The sequence below is a fragment of the Amblyomma americanum genome, chromosome 1 (genome assembly GCF_052857255.1).
Source record: "Amblyomma americanum isolate KBUSLIRL-KWMA chromosome 1, ASM5285725v1, whole genome shotgun sequence".
NCBI classification, from domain to species: Eukaryota; Metazoa; Arthropoda; class Arachnida; order Ixodida; family Ixodidae; genus Amblyomma; species Amblyomma americanum.
This window is the reverse complement of record NC_135497.1, coordinates 146,722,715-146,746,130: the sequence shown is the minus strand read 5'-3', so window position 1 is coordinate 146,746,130 and position 23,416 is coordinate 146,722,715. Positions and strand designations below refer to the sequence as shown.

Below are 23,416 nucleotides of genomic sequence, written 5' to 3'. Positions count from 1 at the left end.
CCGGCAGCGAACGGGGTCATCGCGGCGGCAGCGGGGCAAGCCAGCGCGCCACGTAGGAACACCTGCGCGACAGCATCACGGCCACTGACCTGGCTGCTCGCTCCGGGCTCGGGTCGCAGCAGCCGCCACCGCCGCGGTATCGTGGGCCGCCCGGCGGACCGCGGGGCAACTGTTTACAGGTGACCGCCGGACATTCACCCCCTCACGGGTTATTGTACGTCGCCGTCACGTGACGCTTGCCCTTTGCCGCCGTGCACCGGTGGTTGCGCAAGGATTGTTGTGGTTCCCCTCGCCGCCTCGCCGGTTGCGCGCCGCCATTTTTAAATCAGCCTGTCGACTTGACTGCGGCTGGATCGCTGCAGTCACGTGGAGCGCTCGTCACGTGCGTTGCGTGCAACCAATGTAGGGGCTCCATCGTCAGCATATGGCTTTGTCAGAGTTCTGTTCTGTAGCACCAGAAGTGGTGCGGGTAGTACACGCGTGAAAGCAGTATATTTGCCGGTTTGAGCGTACTAAAACTGGTAAAAGGTCAGAGCTCCTTACGCAGCCTGGGCACTTGTTTCCCCGAAGAGCTCGAAACGAAGGACGAAGGCTCGGCAGTGCCGCTGTGGTGGCGTTCATCACACGCCTTGCACGTGCTTTGACAATAAGCAAGTGATAGTATACGCCGCCATTTTCATTTTTGTTGGTTGTTGTCGAGATACTTCATTTAAATATCGCATTGTTTTCTAGGAATGAGCGTGCTAAGTCCGAAGGACTCGGCGGAGTTGATTGTCAAGAACGCTAGGGATGTAACCATTGATCCCAATGGCATCAGCAAGGTTTCGAATGTGGTGAGTGTGATTGCATTGTCATGTAGCGAGTAATTTCACATTAAAATGGAAGGTAGTGCTAGTATACAATTAAGCCCACGTTATACATGGTTCGATATATGTGTTCGCGCTTGGGGCAAAACTAACAAGCGCGAATTGCACCAGTATACGAGCTCGGGGACTAGTCGGCACACATATGACGCTGTGGCTTCCTTTTGGAGTCTTGCAGCGCTTGGGCAGCTGTCAGAAGCGTGCATTTTCCTATTTCCCATAAGCGAGACCAGTAGTAGTGCCCCTTATCAGGTATTAGGTGTAATATGCGCGTAATAACAGAAGAACCCGATTATATAAAACACTGAGCAGACAAAGGAAGGAAAATGAGGGGCTCGTTATGACATGCTTACGAATCGGGCAAGTACTCAACCCAAACGTAATATAGAATAAAACACCGCCAAAAATGCCACCTCTACGCGAAATTTGAGCGCGCAGGAACGGGCGGTTAAGCAGATAATTTTTTTTTTCGATTTTCCCTGATCGACGGAACAGTCGCTATGAAGGAAGCCAACAGACACTGAAACCATAAGAGTATTGAGGAATTTTTATATTCTTGTTCTTTAATTTGTGGTGTTGAGCAATGGGAGATTAATACTGTATTTATTTTATCGCCTAATGGTAATTAGAAAACAAGAAAAAACAACCATATGCCGTCAGTGGGAGCCGAACCCGCGACCTATGTAATATACGCCATATGCGTGCCATGTGTGTCTTGAGCATATAGAAGAAAAGCTTGTATTCAGCATAGCTGCCAGAATGGTGCTAGTAGACTATGCATAGAGACTTAGGTGCTTTCAGTAGTGCTAAAATGTGTCCACTCGCAAGCAGAAGGGTCACAGTGAGTAGTTACAGTTGCTTACTTGTTTGAGCCTTTCTTTGTGCAGCACTAATATGCATACAGATTTATGCATTGTGGATTTGCAAATAACATACTATGTATTATTGAATCATTTAATTTCCAATCGCTGTTCTTTGACAGCATATTTACCCAGCAAGTTCCATCAACACAATTATGGACATGTATGTCATATGGTTTATATCTACTAGCCCAACCATAGCTTAAAATGTAGGAGCATACAGGAGTTTAAAACACAGGAGGAGGGCAGCATACTGCCCCCTTTCGAGCCCTATTATGCCGTTTCAGGAATGGGCAGGGTTGGGGAGGGTTATGAGCATACACACCTATGAACGCAGTGTTGAGACAGTAAGATAGTTCTGATGCCTTTTTATTTCAACTAAAGTTCATTAAATATGCAAGTACGCATGCAAATACTTTCTGCAACTCTTGCAGAAACTCAACATCAAATGCCCGTAGAAACCCCTGTATTTTGTCACAGCTATCTTCTTCCTCATCAGATATATACTCTTTGAAGCTTGGCTAACGTGGATAGCCAGTGTTCTTACCTGCAAAGTCTATATGCAGTGAATGCTAATGTGGCCATGCATTTCGTGTATGTTTTTGAAGACACTGGTGATGCTTATTGTTACCCAGGTGAGGTTCGCAGTGCCGATGCAAAAATAGGTGGAAATCTCGTGTGCAGTGCCTGCAATGCACTTTTGCAGTAAGAAAAATTTCACTGTCTGCCACATCATTGCGAAAGGTGGCGTAATATTTGTATTAAAGCTTTCTTATGTGTGTAACAGGGCAGTCCTGTAACTCTGGTAAATTGTAACAATGCACATAATGAACTGTGAAATGGAAAAATATCTGATTAGAATGAATCTGCAAGTGAGAACTGCAGCCCAGTTAGCATTAATCATTTTTTCAAAATCTGTGAAGAGTATTATGATGGTCTGATTCCACACGGTAAAAGAAGTCAAGCTCATGTATTTCAGTGTCGCAGATAGCAGCCATCTCTAATGTGGGTGTGTAAAAATTATGACGCCTTAATTTATGAATAGGGTGCTTCATTTTCAAGTATAATTCTGTCCCTTGACTTCTGCACACTAAGCTTATTTAAAAAAAAAAGAAAAGTTTAAACTCTATATATGCCCAGAAAATGGAGCTTCAAAAAAATGGAGTATGTCAGTGCACAGAGCTGAAGGCATTGCATGGAAACTAGCAGATGACTTGCAGCAATTCTAAGTAGTGTTTTCAGGTAACTGTTAACAGTTTGGTCTTCCTTTAACGCTTATTATTCATGGTGTGGCTTAATCTGTGGATAAGTTCTAAAACTATGGTTTTGAAGCAAAAGGCCAGAATGCAAATATTGACTGGATGTCTTAATTGTATCACTATATTAAGTGTTATACACCTAACAACACCATGCTCGAAAGTTGTGCAATTACAGTGGCTACTGTAGCGTTCAGTGCTCTTGCAGTGTGCAAACAAAAGCCGGCAGGTCTTGCATAGATGCAGAGGTGTTTCACATGGGAATGGTAACTTATGCAGCAATATAACTAATTAGAAAAAAAAAGCTCTGATTTAGCAAAATCATTTCTTGGGGCAGCCTCTCATTTCTAGGTTGTTTATGAAAAATAGTGAGAAAAAGAATAGCACTTAATTTTCACACACATGCACGCTAACAGTTGGTTGGTTAGCTTTTTTCTTAGTTACTAAAAAAATGAAGTATGGAACATAATCTTGAATAACTCGATTTGGGCCTAAATTTCAACTAAAAAATTGGCTCCTAATTTTCACCCCTTGACTTCCAAAAAAACAAGCCTGAAAACGATGGGCTGTATTTATAAAGTTCATTAGTAGTAGTTCAAGCTTGTGGGCAAGTGGTATCGGAAGCTTGAGAGATCTCTTAACCGTGACTTAAAACTTGGAATTCATATCAAGCTTTTTTTACATGCTGAAGAAACATGCAGAGCAGTCGGGCATGGTGGTGTAAAGTGCTGTTCTTGATTTCAAGGTTCTTAAATATTTTAACATGCATCAAAATCTTGTATACAGGCATTTTTGTATTTTGCCTCCATCGAAATGTGGAGGGCAGCAGAGGATACTGGGGGCTTAGTATTAACTTGACACTCCAAAACTTCTATTAGTGAAATGTTCCAGTTTTAGGAATGCCTTCAGAAAACCTACTGTGGAAAATTTCTTGAGTGAGCAAAGGCTTGTACGGCATAGTCACTCTTAGAGTACACAAGTACAAACCCTAGGCATAGCAGAATGAAATTGGTTTTCAGGCACTCTTCATAATGCAGTGATGTTTATATTCCAGCTTTTTGCAGAGGGCGTAAACAGCAGAACCACTGTAGTGATGAAATTACTGCTTTTGAACTTTGGCATGATTTACTGTTAAAACCTGCATATAAGAAAGCTGTTTGTGCCAGCCCATTTAGCATGCATGTTGCCTATTTGTTTCTTCACTGTAAGTTTGACTTGTTAGTTGTGTAGGAAGCAAACCTGAGCCAACAGCTTTTGCATTTCAGGTGGTCAGCTCTCAAACTGTTTTATTTACATTTTCATTTACCTGTCTTCCAGATGTTTCTTTTTGAAGTTTCCTTTTATAAAAATAGATCTATTGACTGGCTCAAAATTTAGTATACAATTCTGGGGTGTGGCCGTTGCAGGTACTGGATTGCTACAACAGAGGACTCGTTGGGACTCATGCTTGGCGGGACCACCCTTTGCATCCAAAGGTTGCAGATGATACTGCTGCTCAGTGGGTTTTTCTCGTCGATGCTTTGAACTTTAACTTCTGGGCAGACAACAGCGCAGAGTACTTTGCAGTGCGCTGGAATGGTGCTTTGCACAGTGGCTACTACTCGCTGTGTGCTGTTGTGGCTCGTGCTTTGGAGGTAAGCTTATTGTTTCAAGCACCATTCACTTTCTTTGCTATTGCCAAAGATTTACTTGTAGGGTACTAAAGGCAGGACTGAGTAGAAGCTGGCCAATGTAGGACTGGAAAAATGTGAATGGGGATGCAATCACTGTGTGGCCAAGATTAGACTATAAAAAAGTAAATGGCATTGCAATCACTTTGGCTCTCTGCACTTCATTTGCACGGTAATGAAGAGTTGCTTTATCATAGGGAGCAGTCACAGTTTGCATGATTTTTGTTGTATCTACTCTGCAATCATATTTTACGAAAGATTGTTGGCATAGTAGCATTACTAGACTCCTGCAGAGAATCTGAGCACAAACTATGGCATTCTTTGAGAAAAAATATGGTAGTGGCAATGTGGGCCACATTATTTTGTGCAGATGTTAGTAGCAGCTGCTGGTGCATATTTATTGATCAAATACAAATTAAGTAGCAAGTAAAAAAAAAAAGGACCTGGACGTGAGTATGTACATTTGATGTATAAAAACATTTTTAACTGATATTGCTGTCGACTCAAGGTTGCAAGCCTTTAAAGCACCCTATTTAATGTGTACTTCTTGCTGTATGTATTCAGTTCTACTTTTCTTATATGCTTTGCCTGTTTCAGGAAGGTGTGCCCATCCTCAGTGCTGACTTCTGCCGCAGTATTTCCCTGCAGCAAGTGCAGCATATATTTCGGTCAGACACAAGCACAGATATTCCTCTGCTTGAAGAAAGACATAGAGTTCTGCAAGAGTGGGGCCATGTATTGTCTAGTGTGGGTGTCTTCAGGCCGTCTCTTATGCATGTGCACATTTTTGTAATGAGACATGTTAAGTGAGCTATGCTGGAGCACATTTTCTCTCTTAATAATTTATGGTTTTTATGTTTCTTTTGCTCACGCTGAGTAAATTATTGTGGTCATAATTATTTTAGAGCTTTGTGCCAATTTTTTGTGACTGCTTTGTTTTGCATAGATACTATTTTATAATGTCAGTAAGGCCAAAAAGATGTTGAGCCAACAATATTACAGTTCTTGAAATAAAAACAGGTTACCTGCTTTTAAAACTATTAGTTTCCTACAGTCTGGTAGAAAAGGACACAGATAGCTTCAAAAGTTAGTAGTTCTCCACTGCATAACAATGCAGCTTGCATGTAAACTGCAGGAGACTCCGGACTTAGTGGCAAGGTCTTGTGGAACAGTTCAAAGTGCCTGATTTCTAATTTCTGCTGATGACCTAATACTCACCTTACTAATCTTGTAAATATATGTAGGTAGTTCTGTTGGTTTTCTTTCTTTGTATTTAGTTCACATCTGTGTCGTGTGGTGTTTGCTGAATAACACAGATTCTCACACCTGTTATTCTGCACTAATCATGATGAATGAAATTGTACCTGAACAAATGCACTGACTTAGACTGGCTTGCAACAAACAGGGTTAAAAACACTGTTTAGGTATAGTGGTAATTGATAGTTGGCAGCTTATGGCAGGCTACAGTAAAGGGGAAGAACAAACAATGGGAGATGCTTCCCAGGAGCACCAGTCACGTCATCAGTGTGCTGTTGGTCCTTGCCCTCTTGATATCTAACCTGCTTCTGTATTTGTTCATTCGACAAGTTTCGTTCTGCGTGATTGATTGCAGGCTTTTTCAATATGACTATTGTTATTATGGAAAGAAATGCATTTTATTTTGTATCCTGCATTACTGCACAGTCGCAAGCATTAAATCCTTTTAATTTTTATTCCTCTCTGCTTTGCACCAATGCATGGGTGGTTTATCTAAACTGCTTAATTTCTGAATACTATTTATGTAAGAACCTCTTGATTTAATAAAAAGACTACTTAACCAGCTTTAATATTCCACCGTCTGCCATCTCTTAACTATCTGAAAAAGCAAATAGGTAGCTGAGATTAAGTAACCTTGTGTGCAGTTAGGCAGCGAACTACTTTTCTGCTGGCACGGTGGTTAATTTATTTTTAACTTATAGCACGATTGTCTAGCCTTTTGACCTGTGATGAGTCTAAAGTTCTTCTCTCCCACTCCTGAACTCAGATGTATGATGGATCGTTTGCTAACTGCATCCGGGAGTGCAATAAATGGTGCCAAGTGCTGCTGAGGATGGTTGTGAAAAACTTCACCTCATTCCAAGATGAAGGAACATTTGAAGGCTTGAAAGGTTTGTCTTTTAATTTGTTGAAAAGCTCTGCCCTAGCTGCCTTGCAGGGTAGTTTAGCTTTGGGCCCTCTAATTTGCACTCAGTTCATCCACTTAGCTTGCTATGGATCAATGATAATACCAAGGAGAACAGTGGCTATATGCAGATGAATATCGGCAAGCCATAACAGAACATTTTAAGGGCATAGCTCTCAGATAGAAGCTTGGTGTTGGCTTGTATAAATCTTCCCAGTTTATTAGATCTAAGGAAATTTTCCAAATGAATTCTTGGCCGAGTATTTCACATTTTTTCACAGTGGGGTTAGTAGGATGTGAATGACCAAACGCAGATGTTCACTGCGTTGTCCCTCTCCTTAATAAGAATTGAGCCACAAAATATGACGATATATAGAGGCAAATTTGATGCACCTCGATATCGATTTCTATGAAACATATTTTTCTAACATTTCGACACATTTGCAAAACAATGAAGCTGGACTAAAATGTGTAATAATGCAGCAACATCATTGTTAAACACCTGAAGTGTTCATTTGAGTATTGTAGGACGTAAATTAAATGAAAAGTATGAGGCAAAAGTACCAAGCGGCATTTCATGCTGGGGACACTAGTTATTCCGAGTATCTGAAGGATGGCAGTTACAGAATTGGAGGAGCATGTATTACTCTTAAGTATTCACATTTAAATGTCTTGCACTTCCCTTGAGTCATCAAGTAAAATAGCACTTTCTTGTGCTTGCTAATAAATGGAAATTAATACATAAGTAGGGATTGGACTTTTTGGTTTAAATTTTAAAAAATGATAAAAGCACTGGGCATGTGCAAGTAGTGCTTTTTTGGTTTGAAGGGAATTCGAATCGACTAGTAACTTTGAAAAAAACAATTTCGAAGCAAATATTTTGAGTATTTCTGGTACATGAAAAATTTTTAGTTTTACAGTAGGCATTTTCCAAGGTAGAATAGGCTTTTTCCAAAACGTATTTTCCTAATACACAAGGCCATTACATGAAAAGAAGAAAGGGTGCATTGAAGCCTTGTCAAACTCGCTGGTGCTGCTCCGATTAGGGATTGCTAGTATGGCTTGATACGCTTCCACGGGGAGCCACTGCCGTGCACAGCTTGCCCTGAGGATGCCACGGGGCACCAGGCGCCGGCAAGCTGTTTGCACGCCTGCCCCATCGAGACCAATCGGTGTGCATGCACACGGAAACAGATGGCGTTGTGCTAAATCTCTATATATAGGCCTTTACATTGGACGAGGAGGATGTTGAACCTCCCCCCCCCCCCCCCCTCGGGCTCCAGTTCTGCTGCTGCTTCCACTGTGGTAGGGTGGGGTGTATACAACAGGCCAGCGAGCAATGTGGCAGCGCCCAACAAGCCCTTATTGGAAAGGCCTATTGATGAACACCGCCGTGCCGGTTCCGGTGCGTGCACACCGCGGGTAGCGCAGGCACAGACACCTAGCAGGTACAAATCTGGGCGCCGCACTTGTGCCTGCTCGTGCCTATTGCCACGAGAATGTGCAGACCGGCTCCGGCATGTGCATGGGAGCGCAGGCACACGGCGTGTAGTCAGAGCTTTAATAGCACGGTCGCGGTGCCATCCCGTAGGCGGTTCGCTGACCGAAACCACACGAAGGAAGAGTTCCAGAAACATTTGCTCAAGACGAATACTTTGAGATTTTGAATATCAAACAGTCAGATCGAATTGAATATAGAATACTTTGCTATTGAACCGAATATTAGAAATTATCAAATTATTCACACAGGCCTAAAAAGTATGCTGAATTAAAATTTCAAAATTTGATTTTAACCAATAAAGGTCAATATCCTTGACAGGCACATTGCAGCTTGTTGGCTACTGAGTAGGAGTTACTCAAAGGAAAAATTTAAAGTACGGAAACCAGGCGCATGGAACGACATTGGTACTGTTTGATTAATACAGTTGTGCGCTTTGATGCATTGTCTGTTACCTTACGTACCTCTGCAAACCGGGAAGCCGCACCCCCTTGTCGTCTGTTGGCAAAAGCGCTGTTTGTCCATTGTCATCACAGGCTTAGTACTTGGCTGACTAATACCCCTGTCACACGGACACTGTAAAGGTACTTTGAACTAATGCTCCATTACTCTAAGGACGAACGCGCGCTGCCACACGGACGCGCCAAAGGACACCTAGCTCAAAGAAGCTTCGAAACAAGGCAGCTCGAGTTCGTCCTTTGAGGCTTCAAGGGAGTACTCTCTCTCCCAGCGAGTTAACAGCATAAATAAATTGAGAAAAGAAACGTTCAATTTCCGTTTTATAAATTCACTTCATAAGATTAGTGGTGTTTTAAAATAAAAGATCATTTGTTTTGTGGCAGTCTCACCACGCCATACTCTCGTTCCAGATATACGAGCGTGTTGGGCTGAGTGTGACCAGCACTGTGATGTTATGCTCTGTACTTGGAAAATCATGTCATTATTGCAGTTAAAATTGCATTGCTTTAACATAATACAGTTATAAAACTAAGTTACTAAAAAAATGTGACTTCTATGTATTTACATGTGCAGTGAGGTTTGCAATTTTAATAACGCTTTTCGCCGATGAGGGCGCTAAAAAGTTCTTGTGAAAGTCGTTCTGCGACCGTGTAGCACGAACGAACTCCCTTGAAGTAGTGCTCCTTTGGGAGCGTAAAGGAGCATTAATTCAAAGTGGCTTTAGTGTGCCCGTTTGACAGGGGTATAAGTTTCTTTACTGCATGTAAGGGCACTGAAGTGAAACTATGCACAAGTGTTATGAAAAGCGGTGCTGTTCTGGTTACCACAACAGTTCAGAGACAGTGCCATTGCTGGCATAAAACGCAGACCACACTATGCCCTGCGCTCTCGCTCAACTCATATCACAACCCAGTTTATAGCTGTAAGCTCACACTTTCATTTCTTTTTGACAGCACCTCATTTCATTTCCGTTGCTTTTTTTTTTTTGTGGGTGGTAGCACTTAGTACTTCTGCAAGAACAGTTCCAAGTACGGCAGACTGCTTGTGGTGACAAAAAGACCTAGATAAAACCTAAGCAGGAATATCAGATCTTATCTCCCCCAGAAAAGTTGCAATTGACCTGTAGAAAATAATATTTGCAAAAAAAAGTGCGAAAAATGCTTTCTGAGATAAGCACCTAAAATGTTGGCCAAATTAAATAAAAAATGAAGAACCGAAAACTTCGGCTCTTATACATAAGCTACACCGTAGTGAACTCTCTCAAAAATTGCTAAAACTGGAGAGTTTTAGTGCGCATTAGGGCTTTCACTTGGCCGGAAAGCCATTATCTGTCTGGTACCTCCGAAGAGCTGGGTGCCAACTGTCTGGGTGGCAGGTAGGCCACCTAGGTCACATAACCTTGTGACGTCATCACAACCTGCCCACTCTATTGTGAGCAAACTGCCCGCCATAGCAGGTGGCATTTATGATTAGTTGCGAGAGGTCCCTAGGGACGAGCAACCTGAGTTTCACAAGCTGCATTGATGGTAGGTGTGGCCATCAATGGAGCTTATGAGACAGGTTGCTCGTCCCTAGGAACCACAAGCTCCATTGATGGCAGATGCTGCCATTGGTGGGATTGTGAGACCCGGGTTGCTCGCAGGGTAGTGGCGTGTCGTTTAACCGCTGCACTACTGCACCAGGAGGGGTATGTGGACTCCCAGGGATCTATAAATGTAGACAATGACCAATTCTACTGCAGTACAAGTCTAAAATGGTGCAACATCATGCAAGCTTACATCATATGGTATATCAACCAAGGGAAGCCAGTTAAAATCAAGCAAAACTATAGAAAGTCAAGGTAAATCGTGCAAAACAAGGGCTAACCATGCTGGTGCACGATAATTCAGGATTAGCCCCTAGCTAAAAGCCAATGATTTTTTTTTTTTTTTTCAGAAATAAATTGTTAGTCACGATGGATATCGGTTACTATGAAACAAGTTAAGCACTAAGTTATTTAACTTGTTAACTTTTTAATCAACATCATTGTCTGGGAGTTAGTACCAATGGGGAGTTCAAAATCTGGACAAGATGATGCCATGTTAGTTTTTGAAAGTAAGAAAAAAGTTGTTCCCTAAAGCTCTGCAGCACATGCAACACCAGCACTTTTTTCCACACAAAACTGAAACTGAGTACATCAGTTGCTCAGGAAGCTCGATGCTCACGCAGCATCCACTGATGACGTCTTGCAGTGACTACAGCACCAAATTCGAACTGCCGTTTATATTGTTCCATAGCATGCACGTTCTTTTAGTGCTCTGGCGCTAAATTCCCAATCTCATATTTTGCCGATGTTTGTCTGTTCGATGCCTGTGGCAAGGTGGCCCACCTTACCACTGGGTTGTGGGCACCCTGCCAGCAAACAGGCTTTATGGCCAACTAGGTAGAACACTCTATGGCAGCAAATGGGTTTTGAACCCGCGGTGGCATGAACAGATCGGCTTCGCTGGCCACTGCATTCAACCACTATGTCGTCACTGCAGCCAAACATCCTAGATGTTTAACTGCCAGTCTCTCGTGCTGTGCTTTGGACGTCGTCATCTTCACAAACTTCCATTCGTGTGCAATGTATGCAGAACACACCATTATCACATTGCTTTCTTAAACTGAGCTTCAAACTGAAACCGAAGTGAATACCGAAGTATGAGTGCGCCTAATTTGCATCTGGCCTAACCCTGCTAAATCGTCTGCATCTCATTTTTTATCTATCTCAAAAATAACGACCATGCTGTTGGCAGTGACTGTCCTTTTTCTTACACCAAGCAGCAAAACAAAAGAAATGAAAGTGCATGACATGGTAGAATAGCTCAGACAGCTCGAATTAGGCACCACATGCACTGCAAGATGTCATTAACAGATGCTGTGTTCCTGTGCACTTCGGGCTTCCTGTTCCTGTGTTCCTTCCAAGTTCCTGTGCTGGAGTTTCCTGTGCACTTTATGCGCCCAGTTTCGGTTTTGTGCAGAAATAAGCACCAGATTTTCTCACGCTGCAGATCTTTGGAGAATGGCATTTGGAGAATGCCATTGTTTTGTCCATGGGTTTGAACTCCCCGTTCGTGCTGACCACCAGACTGTGTTAATTTAAAACATAATTATTATATTTTAGTTAATTGTGTTCCTGATAAGAATTATTTTTATAGTAATTGATGTCTGCCAAGGCTGACAGTTTGTTCCTGAAAAAATTTTATTTGTTTTGAGCTCCTTACATTTAGGAATTTTTGACAGTTGAATTCCTAGGTAGCACATGTTGGTAAAGCACTTGAATGCGCTATTTGTGAAGATATTTTTTCTTCTGCACCTTTTCATTGTCACAAGGACAGCACTGCAGATCAAAACAGCCTGCTGTGTGTGTGCTAATTTAAATATCACACATGGGGATCTGATGCTTCTCATAACTGAAGTGCAGCCAGATCAAACTCCATGGAATGTCAGCATTGTTGGCAGTTTCATGTGGCAAGCTTTGGCCATTTGTAGTGTCAAGGCAGCTTAATGCAGCTAGCGCTCTGCTCAAAGTGAGAGCCTGAAGGAAACGACAGCTCTGAAGATACGATTGCACGGGAATATGTGTTAAAGGTTAGTTGTGGTCAGAGCAACGAAGAACATAAATGCTAGTAAAAGGGCAGTTTTTTGTCCTCATCATGAGGTTAATATTTCATTTAAGGTATAATTTGCTACACTACTCCCAACTAGAGCACAGTTGCTGTTCCTAAGAGAAAAGAGTTCTTATGATGCTTGATATGCTGCATGACTTAGTGACTCATTCTTTCCCTGTGCTGCTGTCATCATGGAATAGTTGCCTATAGGCCTCTAGTGCACCACGAGAAGGATTCTCTTGCTTTCACAAGAGCAGTAAGTTTTCTCTGTGGTATGTGCTGTTTTCATAGAGGCTCATTTACAATTTTAGCTAAAGGAAAACGTTCTTCCAGCGTTCATGCAAAGTCTGTTTGCAGCAACTGAATGCGCACGTGCGTGTGAAATCAAGGTGGAAGTGGTATTGTAAAAGCTCTACCATACAGTAGACAACCTCGCCGTGGTGGCGTAGTGGCAGTAGTGCTTGGGCTACTGAGCCTAAGGATGTGGCGTCAAATCCTAACAACGGTAGCTGCATTTCAATGAAGGAGAAATTAAAAAAAAAAACACCCGTGTGCTTTGCAATGGTATTGCACATTAAAGAACCCCCCGAGATGGTCAAAATTTCTGCAGAGCTCTCTGCTACAACGTCTCTCATAGCCCATGTGCAGCTTTCGAACTTTAAGCCTGACACATTGTACCTTCTACCACAGTAGACTGAATACATGACCTTGCTTTCTGCATGAAGAGGCTTCGAATCACACCGTAACTAATGGTTGTACTTGCTTCTGCTTCCCTGAGGTGCTTTATACTACAGGGCGCTTCACCTAGGACTTTACATAATTTTTAAAAACAGGCTTCTTGAGTTAGAAGCGCGCCTTTTCTTGGCATAGCATTGTCAGCAGTGTAGTACATCAGAAAACAGCTAAGATGTGCTAACTAGCAGGCTAGTTAACTAATGATGAATAGTTAACTTTTTAAGCTATTACTTTTAGGCTCCTGCCGCCGCTTTGGCTGAGTGGTTACGGCGCTCGGCTGCTGGCCCGAAAGACGCAGGTTTGATCCCGGCCGCATCGGTCGAATTTTGTTGGAGGCGAAATTCTAGAGGCCCGTGTACTGTGCGATGTCAGTGCACGTTAAAGTACCCCAGGTGGTAGAAATTTCCGGAGCCCTTCACTACGGCGTCCCTCATAGCCTGAGTCACTTTGGGACGTTAAACCCGTATAAACCAAACCAAACCAAACTTTTAGGCTCCTTAATTACTGAGAGATGTGTAGCCCACCTTAAGTAATGTCCATATCAGTTTTTAGAATTTCGAAAACACGGTAACTTTTGGCGTTGTAGCCCAACAAATTCTGTCAACATCGTGCCAAAATATATGTGCTTTTGAGAACCTTGGAGGCAAAGCAACCTCTGTGGTGCATGTAACTCATTGAAATAGCCTAAATTTGTTTGCCCACAGCGCCGAGGGTTACCGCGTTTTTGAAATTCTTAAAACTAATGTGGATATTAATTATGGTGGGCTACACACCTCTAAATAATTAAGGGGCCTAACAGCAATAGTTAAAAAGTCAACTATTCAGTATTGGTTAACCAGCCTGGTAGTTAGCACGTCTTAGCTGTTTTCTGATATACTACACCGCTGACAATGCTATGCCGAAAAAAGCGCTGTTCTAGCTCAATAAAGCTGTTTTTAAACACTGTCTAAAGTCTTGGGTGAAACACTCTGTATAAGGAACCAGAGCAATGCAGGTGATGAATACACTTTCTCGTGAAAGTACATATTCAGGGAATATTGCCTCTATTTTTTTTTGAGTTTGCAATAATGAAATTGTAGAACTTAAGTCAGTTTAGTAAGTCTGAAGTCTGCATATTGGAGATAACGGCTTTAAACGCTAGATAAGAGAAGGGGACTACATGAATGCTTTTTCACTGTTGTATTTTATATCATGAAACTGTTTGAACTTTACTGAGCGCTCATGAAATGGGCTAGGTTTATAGCTGTGTTGAGCATTTGTTGCCCTTCTGTACCGTACTTGTATATTTGGATCAGTTCTTTTTTTTTTTCCTCTATTTAGTGCAGTGCTGTTTAATTCATCAATTTTACCTCTATTCTTCAGATTGCCCTTGTTGCCTTTTGGGAACCGTACATAATTGCTAATGAGGCATATTCTTTTTTAACTTATACAGTGTCATTCTACAAACGGGCTCAGATTCTTGTTGCTGACCTCTGGAGCTGCTTTAATGGCCAAGGATTGGGTGAATTCAAGGACATAGGCACACTAACCGCATTTGCCGACTACCGTGTGCCTCAAGTGCTTGCCTACTTTGGAGCTTTACGTTACTCTCCACGCCTGACTGCCTTGCTTGCTAAAGGTGAATTTTATGTTTTCTTATGGTCCTGTCTTGGTAGCATTGAAAAAGTGCTTGAAGCATAACTTGCACTTTTTGTACTTGGGCCATGTTGCTCAAGTCTTGAACCTATTTCTTGTGACAAGAGCGCAGTCATCCCCATTATTGTTACATGAATTTATATCCCTCCCATGAATATTGTAGTGTGAGTGAAAGGTCAAAGGTAAAGTGAAGGGTCAAAGTTTTGATAACGCTGTGTTAAAAAGCATATGTATAAAATTTGATTTTGAGATTTTTAGACACACACTAGTTACTACGGTTCAGAATCCTTGCTGAGTAGCCAAAATATGCAGCAAAATCATAAAATGGTCAAAACATAAACTCAGACTATTCTGTAATATCTCCATATCAGCACACTATATTTAAGGCTCTGCAGTGAGTTCTCATGCATCTCTTTGTTCCCCATTTACTCCACATGTCTAGCATGACTTTATAAAGACCTGAATCCTTCTTCCACCAGAAGTGCCCCAATTAGGGATGGTTTGCTTGCTTAATGGAAGTGAAAATGGTGGAAAGCTCGGGAGTACAGTTGTAACTTTTTTTATACAAAATGTATATAGATTTAAGTGCAAAAATTTATGAACATCGAAAGAGAAAAGGTGGATTTGGCCAAAAAAACATTCACTTTACCTTTGCACTTTGATTGCAGTGTCTCAGATGTGTCCAGTTGAACAAAGCTTTCATTTCCGGTCCAGTAATTGGCAGTATTATGGATAATGGTCAAGGGATAAAGTACAAGGTACAAAATGCAAAAGATCAATGATAGGGCAGAACCTTGTGTAAAGGCATGTTGTGCTATAGCACACAATATTGGTTAGATTGGCACTTCTGATCGAATGGTACCTTGGAGGCTATTCATTTTAAGCTTTAATGTTAATTTAAAATATTTCTTTATATCCTTTGGTGAAAGTGGAAAAGATGCAAGGAAGCGTTTGTTTTATGACATCATAAATACACACCAAGGAGAAATATTGGAAAAAAGAAGCTAAGCCAGTCTAACAGATTACGCTTTGGGAACATTACTGGCATTTCTTTTTGCATGAAAAGTTAATTGTAATGCTGAGAAAATTACAAATTAAGTGTCAGTGTTCCTAATTTATCAACACTCATACACAACATGAGCAGTATTATGTCATATTTATAGCGTGGAATCCTCGAAACCCTCAGCAAATCAGAAAAAATGAAGAAAAATGAAACTGCTTTGCCTACCCTTTACATACCCATTCATTGTAATATTTAACAACAAATGACCATTCAGAGAGTATGACGAGAGCACAAGACCATTCAGACAGAACGAATGACCCCATGAGCTTGTGCTTGGTTTACACTTATTAAGTTTCTGTGCATGACTGCTTTACACAGGCCATCTAGTCTATATGTGAAGCAAGCAATGCATTGCATTCTTGTACTGTCTTTCCTAAAATTAACCAGGCAGCGGACTGTGTTTCTTAACTGTGTAGTGCAGCACTTGTGGCACCCTTAAGCTTTAAATCTGTGGAAGGTGAGGAGAACGCTTGCCCTCACCTGTCGAAACCTTTTGGTCTTCATCGGTGCTATAAGGGTTTCAACATACGGCTCATAAGAAAATCCTGTTGCCTGGTTACTGGCACTGGCAGAACTCTCCATACTCTTTTCCTGCTGTTTCGATGTTACTTGCTTATCAACATAGTGCTGCATGGGAATTAAAGCGAGGAACTAATCATAGCTGGTGATGAATCCACTTGATTAGAATTCTGTTGGGTTATTGCTGCGTATTTACCACTTTCATATAATTTTCTGGCTTGTCTAAACTTTGTTCTCAATCAGAATGACTTATTTGCAATCTTGGGACACTAATTTTGCAATTTAGCAGACTTACTATTCCCCTATAGTGTCCCTTCAAAGTTTCATAATAAGGTGTAACATAATAAGGTGTAATGTAACTTCCAACAGGAAACCTTTTCCAAAATGGAAGTAAAGAGGAAATGGAGATCCGTGGAGCAACAATTCATGCATGTGAGGTAAGCAGTTATAAAATGCTGTGAAGTACCTCAGAGCATCAAAACTTGCTGTTTTGTTCTTATGTTCACTGATGTCAAGTTATGTATGTCCACTCTTGCATGTTTTTGATCATAGAACAGGTTGCGATGCCCAGAGGGAAAAACTGCAGTTCTTTTATCACAGTATTCTTATGCATAGAAAAAATATTTGATATGCGCATTATTGCTAATGCATGTTGAGTTCTCACTATTATGGTATGTGTGACATGTCTGATTCGTCACCGTGTTGCTCGAGTTGTGCTGCAGTTAATGGCTTTGTCAGAATACTGCGTCCCTATGTAGAGCACTGGTTTATAGTAACCGCCGTGTTATGGACGGCTTGTAGGGTTTATAATGTCACATGAACATAGCACAGATTGCAGAGCCTCCATCAGTCTCCCCTAATGAATGAATGTGGTTCAGGTCTGCAGTCTGTCCAGTGAGAGCACTGGTGAATGAGAAAACACTATCTGTGCTAATGTGGCCTGCATGGGCTGGGGACTGGGCCCGAGTGGGGGAGTTTGAAAGGTCTGATAGTTCTAGCGTGTTAGCACTTAAGCCCACACTCAGCGATGTCGCCACTGTCTGTCTGGCTCAACTGGCATCTCTTGCACTTCTTATGCTTCAAATAGAGCCGCAGTTGGTTTACTTGAAGGTGTAGAAGAAGTTAACTTGATTTTGATGCTGATACCACATGCAAAAAGCCGCTTTAATATTAGGTAACATGTGAAAGCCAACTCAATAAGCTTTCAAATGTGTATTTTGACGTTCAGTTTTTTATGCGGTAGTGTATACAGCTCGTTCGGTCGAAAAGCCGTCAGCGCAGTAGTGGTCGGCACCACATGTCAGAAATAATCAGGGGCTGCATAAAAAAAAATCGTACCGTGGTAATTTGTGGTTCCAATGACTGATGATTGATTGATGTGTGATAGGTGGTGGTGTGTTAATTAAATCAGTGTAATTAATTGATTAATTAAAAATGTGAAGGATGGGTTCAAAGGTATCAAAATACTCAGAATGAAAATCCAATGCTTGATGATGGAAATTAAGAAAATTTAGTGTGTGTAACTGATAAATTAACTAATTGAAAGAATTGAAAAAATGGAAAATGCATTCCAAGGTGTCAAACTGCTCAGAATGAAAAGCCTAACCCACTACACTATTGCCTCATACCGTTAAGGCGGAACTTAAGTGTCCTCTCCAATTTTTGAACCAGAATGCCGATTAAGAAAATTTAAAAACACCTTCGATGTTGACTGCCATAAATTTTGCAACTTAACCTTTCCCCCAAAATGAAAAATAAAAAAGTTGATTAGTTTAAGTTATTTAATTGTCTAATTATTGATCCATATGAGGTACAGCCTTTATCAAATGTTTAGAGCTCAGGGGATTTGCTTCTGAGCCACACTGTGCAGCTTGTAATGCACCCTTAGTGATCATAATCTCTTGAAAGTAGGAAGCTTTTTGCTTCTGCCACGTCCAATCGGTAGGCCTTCCACGATTACTACAGGAGCCTTATTACGTGGCTTAAAAGCAAACCCTCTGGGCTCTAAACTTTTGACAAAGACTGTGCATAATGCCTGCCTTGCTGTACAATCCATCTCAATAGACCACGCCAATGTATCTTTCGCAGCTTTTAAAATAAAAACCTGTAAATGTTAAAAAAAAATCACTCTGTGTAGTGGAATGGTCGGTGTGTAAGGGAAGCTTGCATCGCAGTTTTACAACAATATCACTTGGATATTCTTGCAGATAAATTGATGCGTTTAAGGAGTGATGCGGCTTTCAGCAAAAGTTTATTTACATTAAATTTTTTGAGCATATTAGAAGTTTATTTCACTGTTATACCTGCAGAAAATTGTTTTCTAATGTATATTTTCCCTCTTAATCTTGTGAAAAGACTGCAGAGTTAAAAAAATGTGGCATAAAGCTGGCTAAACATTCATTGCATTCCTACTGGCATGTTACAGGTCAAGACATTCTTGTAATTTTTTCTTTTTTTGCAAGACACAAATTTTGGTTTCAAGCTTTTGCAAAGCAGTGTCTATTGACATATCTAAATTAGGAAAATAATTTCATACAAGAAGTTTAAAATTCACATATTTGAAAAAAAAAAAAAAAATTTCTTGACCTGCTTTGTGGTCCTAGGATTGCAACAAGACAGTGTCAATATAGTTAACACAGTCATGAAATCTGCTATGCAAGGTGAGTATCTAGGAAGAAAGCCATAATGGCAGAAAACGGCTATTGTTTGAGCATTTCCCCGTAATGCATAGCACCGTGGGTCATGAAACAATTTTTTTAGGGTACTTTCCAGTTGATTTCAGCAATGAAACTTCGGGACAGCATAAAAAATTGAGGCGTGCAAGCGGCTACGATAGCTATCAAAAAATCAATTTTTCGGCCATTTTTGGGGCTTTCACAGCCGCGGTCCCCTTTAAAGTGCCATTACTATGGCATTATTAGAGGCAGGAACAACCAATGGTGATGTCTGAAAATGAAAAAAAAAACCTGTTTTATGTTGAGCAAAATATTATATGTGCAGCATGTGGCCACAAGATGCCTTAGAGGCACTCTAATTTAGAATACCCTAGCTTTAGTGGACCATTTCTTACTTGTACAAAGGGTGTTGAGTAAGGTTTGCTTCCTGGTGTGTAACATTTCTAATAAATGATGGAATTGAAAAAGGTAAATTCAAAATGTTTTGGGTCTTTTCTTTAACAGGAGTTCATCATTTTGCAATAAAGTCCTTTCCACCAACGATATAGTTTCGCCATTGGTGTCCTAGTTTCTGCATCCCATCATAAAAGAATTAGGTTTTCTGTTTGGCTCACCCACCTTACAGCCAAGATTATTGAACTTCAGGCTTTACCTCTGGTGTCTTCCAAAAGGTGCCCTCATTCTTCTATGGTGACAAGCAGAGAAAAGTGTGCTGGTGGCAGAAATGCATTGCTGCTGGTGGTGGCTATGTTGATGAATGATGTGCATCTGGGAAAGGCATTGCAAAATTTTATTTGAATACAAAAGTTTTCAGTTCTGTTATTCTTGTGTTTCCCTTGGTTATAATTACTGCCAGTGCTGAATTAATTGTTCTTTCCTGTTTTTCTTTATAACCCAGGAGGCAAACCTTGGTGAGCACTCCTCGTACGCCATACTGTTTTGTCAGGCACTGTCAGCTGCTGTTACTTTAGTGCCTGCTAAAAGGGGCATTGAGAGAACTCCAGTGAACATTATGATGTTATGATTTATTGTCTCATAGTGGTGACGGTAGGCAGTCCAGGAGGGAGACGGCTAGACTTACGTCAAACAAGAAAACTTTATTAGGGCAATCTTGTGCTCACAAAGAATAGAGCAGCTCAGTGGTGGAAATAACAGCAAGTGCGCTTGGTGATCGTTTTAAGATTGGAATGCTGTTTGCTTCTGGCTGTGCTCAATTTAAAGGTATCAGCAACTTTTCAAGATAAGATGCCTGAAGTACTGACAGTTGTCTCAAACATTTTGGAAACATCATGATTTTTCCTGTGTAACCTGGTCATGTTTCGTAAAGCTAGTAGAGGGATAAAGCTGCATGCCACCAGGAATAAACAAAGAACTAAGCAAAGTATGAAGACGAAAATGAACAACACTTTACAGCAATGTTATTTGGCAGTGTTCTGTTTTAGTCATGACATTTTAGTAAGACAAACCCTGCTTGCTCAACGAGACATCACTGCACTGTTCTATTTCATTCTTGTGCCCTTCTTGATTCCATTTACTGCCACTTCTAATCAGTGTTGCTTCACTGTTTTCCTTCTCTTGCCGGCCAGTCTATGCAATTGCTAGAAACACTCGCAGAGGAAACAAAAGATTCTAGCAATTCTCAGGTAAAATGTGTTTGGCAAAATGTTGTCATATGTACTAAAATGAATGCGTTAGTCACTTTACATATGAGCAGCTTGTCAGATGTTGTCTTTTAACAGTATGTGTTGCTTTATGTCCAAATCATGTTGCAAAGCATTAAAACTGTTTTTTGTCTGTGTTTTCTGGGCTTTGTTATGTTGTGGTGTGTTTCAACTTGCCTGTTTTACCAAAAAAATGATCTGACTGATGGAAAGGTTTATTTCTGTTCGTGTGTTCTTTCGTGCCGAATTTCAGCAGGCACGTGCTTTCCAAATTGTGTGTGCATTAGAACTGTTTCCTTTTCACAGAAAAATTCCTTAGATTTTTGCCCTCTCCTAGTGCAAAGAGGCGAATGAGACAACTGCGCCCTTGCATGGAGGGCTCACTTCCCATTGGCCAGCATGCATATTAGACAGATCGCAGACCTGGGTCACATTCACTGCTCAGGGATGATGTCATGGGGTTTCAATTATGACGGACATACCACAATGACAGCTGCGCCATAGCCTTCAAAAGACCTCCCTGATAATGCTTTCTCTGTAATAACTTCTATCGACCTCATTAGATTTTTATGGTCAGTGTAGAGGTGTAGAATTTTTTTTATGCTTTTGGTAAGTTGTACTGGTAATGTAACTTCTGATAACCTTGGAGATGAATTCTACAGAGGATGAGTGTTGTCTTTTGCAGCTGGTCCGAAAAGAACTGAAGAAAAGAAAGCTGCCTTCTGCGGAAATTAACTCCGTGCTGGTGGACTACTGCCTTTGGGACTACCGTAGGCGACATGAAAATGAAGTTGAGCATGTGCCTTTTCACCGGGTTCGCTGCATTTACTACTGAATGTTGCAGGATATCAATTACATGCGACATTAATGTGCCAACAAATAGTGCCTGTAGTGTGTTTTTTGGTACCAGATGGCATTTAGGTTAATTTAGTCTGTTTATCTGTTCTGGTGCTGTGGTAATGTGATATTGACGAGTCTATTGTGTTTTATCATGGAGGCATGCTGAGATATTCAAATTATTTCTTGCCGTTTTATAATTTTCAGAATTATGAGGATATAATGATCGTTTAGCATTGTCATTTTTTTTTATCATTACCCCCATTCGAGCACCATGAAATTTGTTGGCAGTTGTACTGTTTTTTTGTAGCAACTAAAATTGCCTGTTTTAAAGTACTTAGCGCAAGATGTTCTTGTAAGAAAACTTGAAGCTAACTTTGCGCAGCACACGGTCAGGATAGAAAAGAGGCCCAAAATTAGCCCTAATACTGCTGTTACATAAGCACTTCAATTCTCAATAAAGTCTGATCCCGATTGAAGTTTCCGAGCATGCTCCATGTGCATTGCTGCTGCACGTTCCTACTTTGTCCTGATTGACGAGTAAGCCTGCTACGTGACAGATGGTACTGCACGCCCACGTAGTTGTATACATTGTGGCAAGCAGATATGTTTGTAATGAAGGAAAAATAATCGAAAACACTTTTGATAAAAAACCCCATTCCTGTTTTCTGACAAAGGAATCACAAACGCACACCAAACACTGTACCGCAGGCCTGTGCACGGGCTTGCCGTGCTTACTGCCCAGGCAGGTGGGCGGCATTGAGTGTAAATGCAATATCGAAAATCAAATTGCACTGGACAAAATAAAAACTTGTAAAATTTTGTAGCCTTTATTGAGCACCTTTCGGCACATTTCATTTTTGTTTTGCATTTGATTGTTTCCTGAGCACAAGGGCAGCGTTGCAGGCTAACAGCCTTGAGATCTAGCAGAATCAGGCTTAATAATGATCAAATTGGCCTTGCAATAATGCCGGATCTCCATCGAGTTTGATCCCGATCGTCTCAATTGCCACCGAAGCTGCCCGTTGACAGTGGTGCAACAAATATTATTTCAGCCTTTAAAGAATTATGTCTTTGCAAATATTCTTGCTGCTGTGCATATGTAAGTTCATCATTCCAAGGAAACTGGATTGCTTAGAAGTGTCTTGAAATTTTTAAGTGGTTCAAGTGTGCTGCACCCTGAACATAGCTGAACATAGAAGCATGCTTTGTATGGAAATTGCTTATCATTTCTGCAGCAACACTTAAATGAAGTGCTGCTGAATGTTGTTAAGAATGCCTGTATCTGTCACTTGTTGCACTTATTAAAAGACATTTTTATACTGTTTTATATGATATACCTTTTGCATAGCTCTAGGTAAATCTGTTCATTGTCTCTGATTTGCAACCTTCAATGGACATTGCCAATTCCATGTTTCATGGGTATTAAACATTTTCACTTATTTTTTACTTAAAAGGTTTGCTTACCATTACTGGTAACATCTGGTATTTTTGTCTTTCGGAACACTTTTCTATGTACCAAAATTGAGTAAAAGTTCCTGACTTGGTATCTTGTGGTATTTTCTTATCATGCCAGATATTAAGACACTGCATAAGGCATGCACAGATTAACTGCATATTTCACAAGTGGTCATGTTATAAAAGTTGAATATGCAGGGCCTGATTGGGTGTTAGAGCTTGTTCAGATCGGCACATTCAACTGAAGGCTGCAAGCTTTTTTTTTTTTTTCAGAGCTTAATGTGTACTATTTGTTGCAAAAGTTCCTTGGCTAAGGCTGACTGTATGACAATGCAGTGGTTGCTGCCACTCACAGTTTGTATGAAATATGTCGAGGAATTCTGATGTAGCTCGCAAACTTGCATGAAAAAATCAACCAAAGTTTCACCAAAATG

The 23,416-nt window shown here is 41.0% G+C and overlaps 2 protein-coding genes across 5 annotated transcripts in view; one reads left to right on the top strand and one right to left on the bottom strand.

Moving 5' to 3' along the window:
- Positions 1–10,115, bottom strand: part of LOC144113852 (uncharacterized) — a 47,174-nt gene extending 37,059 nt beyond the window's left edge. The window contains exon 1 of the mRNA XM_077647196.1: positions 8,773–10,115. The gene's annotated coding sequence lies outside the window, so the exon portion shown is untranslated. The remainder of the gene's footprint in view (positions 1–8,772) is intronic.
- Positions 42–22,874, top strand: LOC144113848 (queuosine 5'-phosphate N-glycosylase/hydrolase). Of its 4 annotated transcripts, none has more exons than XM_077647190.1 (9): positions 42–179; positions 733–833; positions 4,386–4,613; positions 5,247–5,396; positions 6,673–6,796; positions 14,567–14,752; positions 16,721–16,788; positions 20,613–20,669; positions 21,373–22,874. In XM_077647190.1, the coding sequence occupies exons 2-9, from the start codon at positions 735–737 to the stop codon at positions 21,520–21,522; spliced, it is 1,062 nt and encodes a 353-aa protein (XP_077503316.1). In that variant the 5' UTR covers positions 42–179; positions 733–734; the 3' UTR covers positions 21,523–22,874. The 4 variants fall into 4 exon arrangements, with proteins under 4 accessions (XP_077503316.1, XP_077503318.1, XP_077503315.1 ...); XM_077647189.1 differs by lacking the exon at positions 42–179 and adding an exon at positions 362–650; XM_077647192.1 differs by lacking the exon at positions 20,613–20,669.
- Positions 22,875–23,416: the final 542 nt, after the last annotated feature.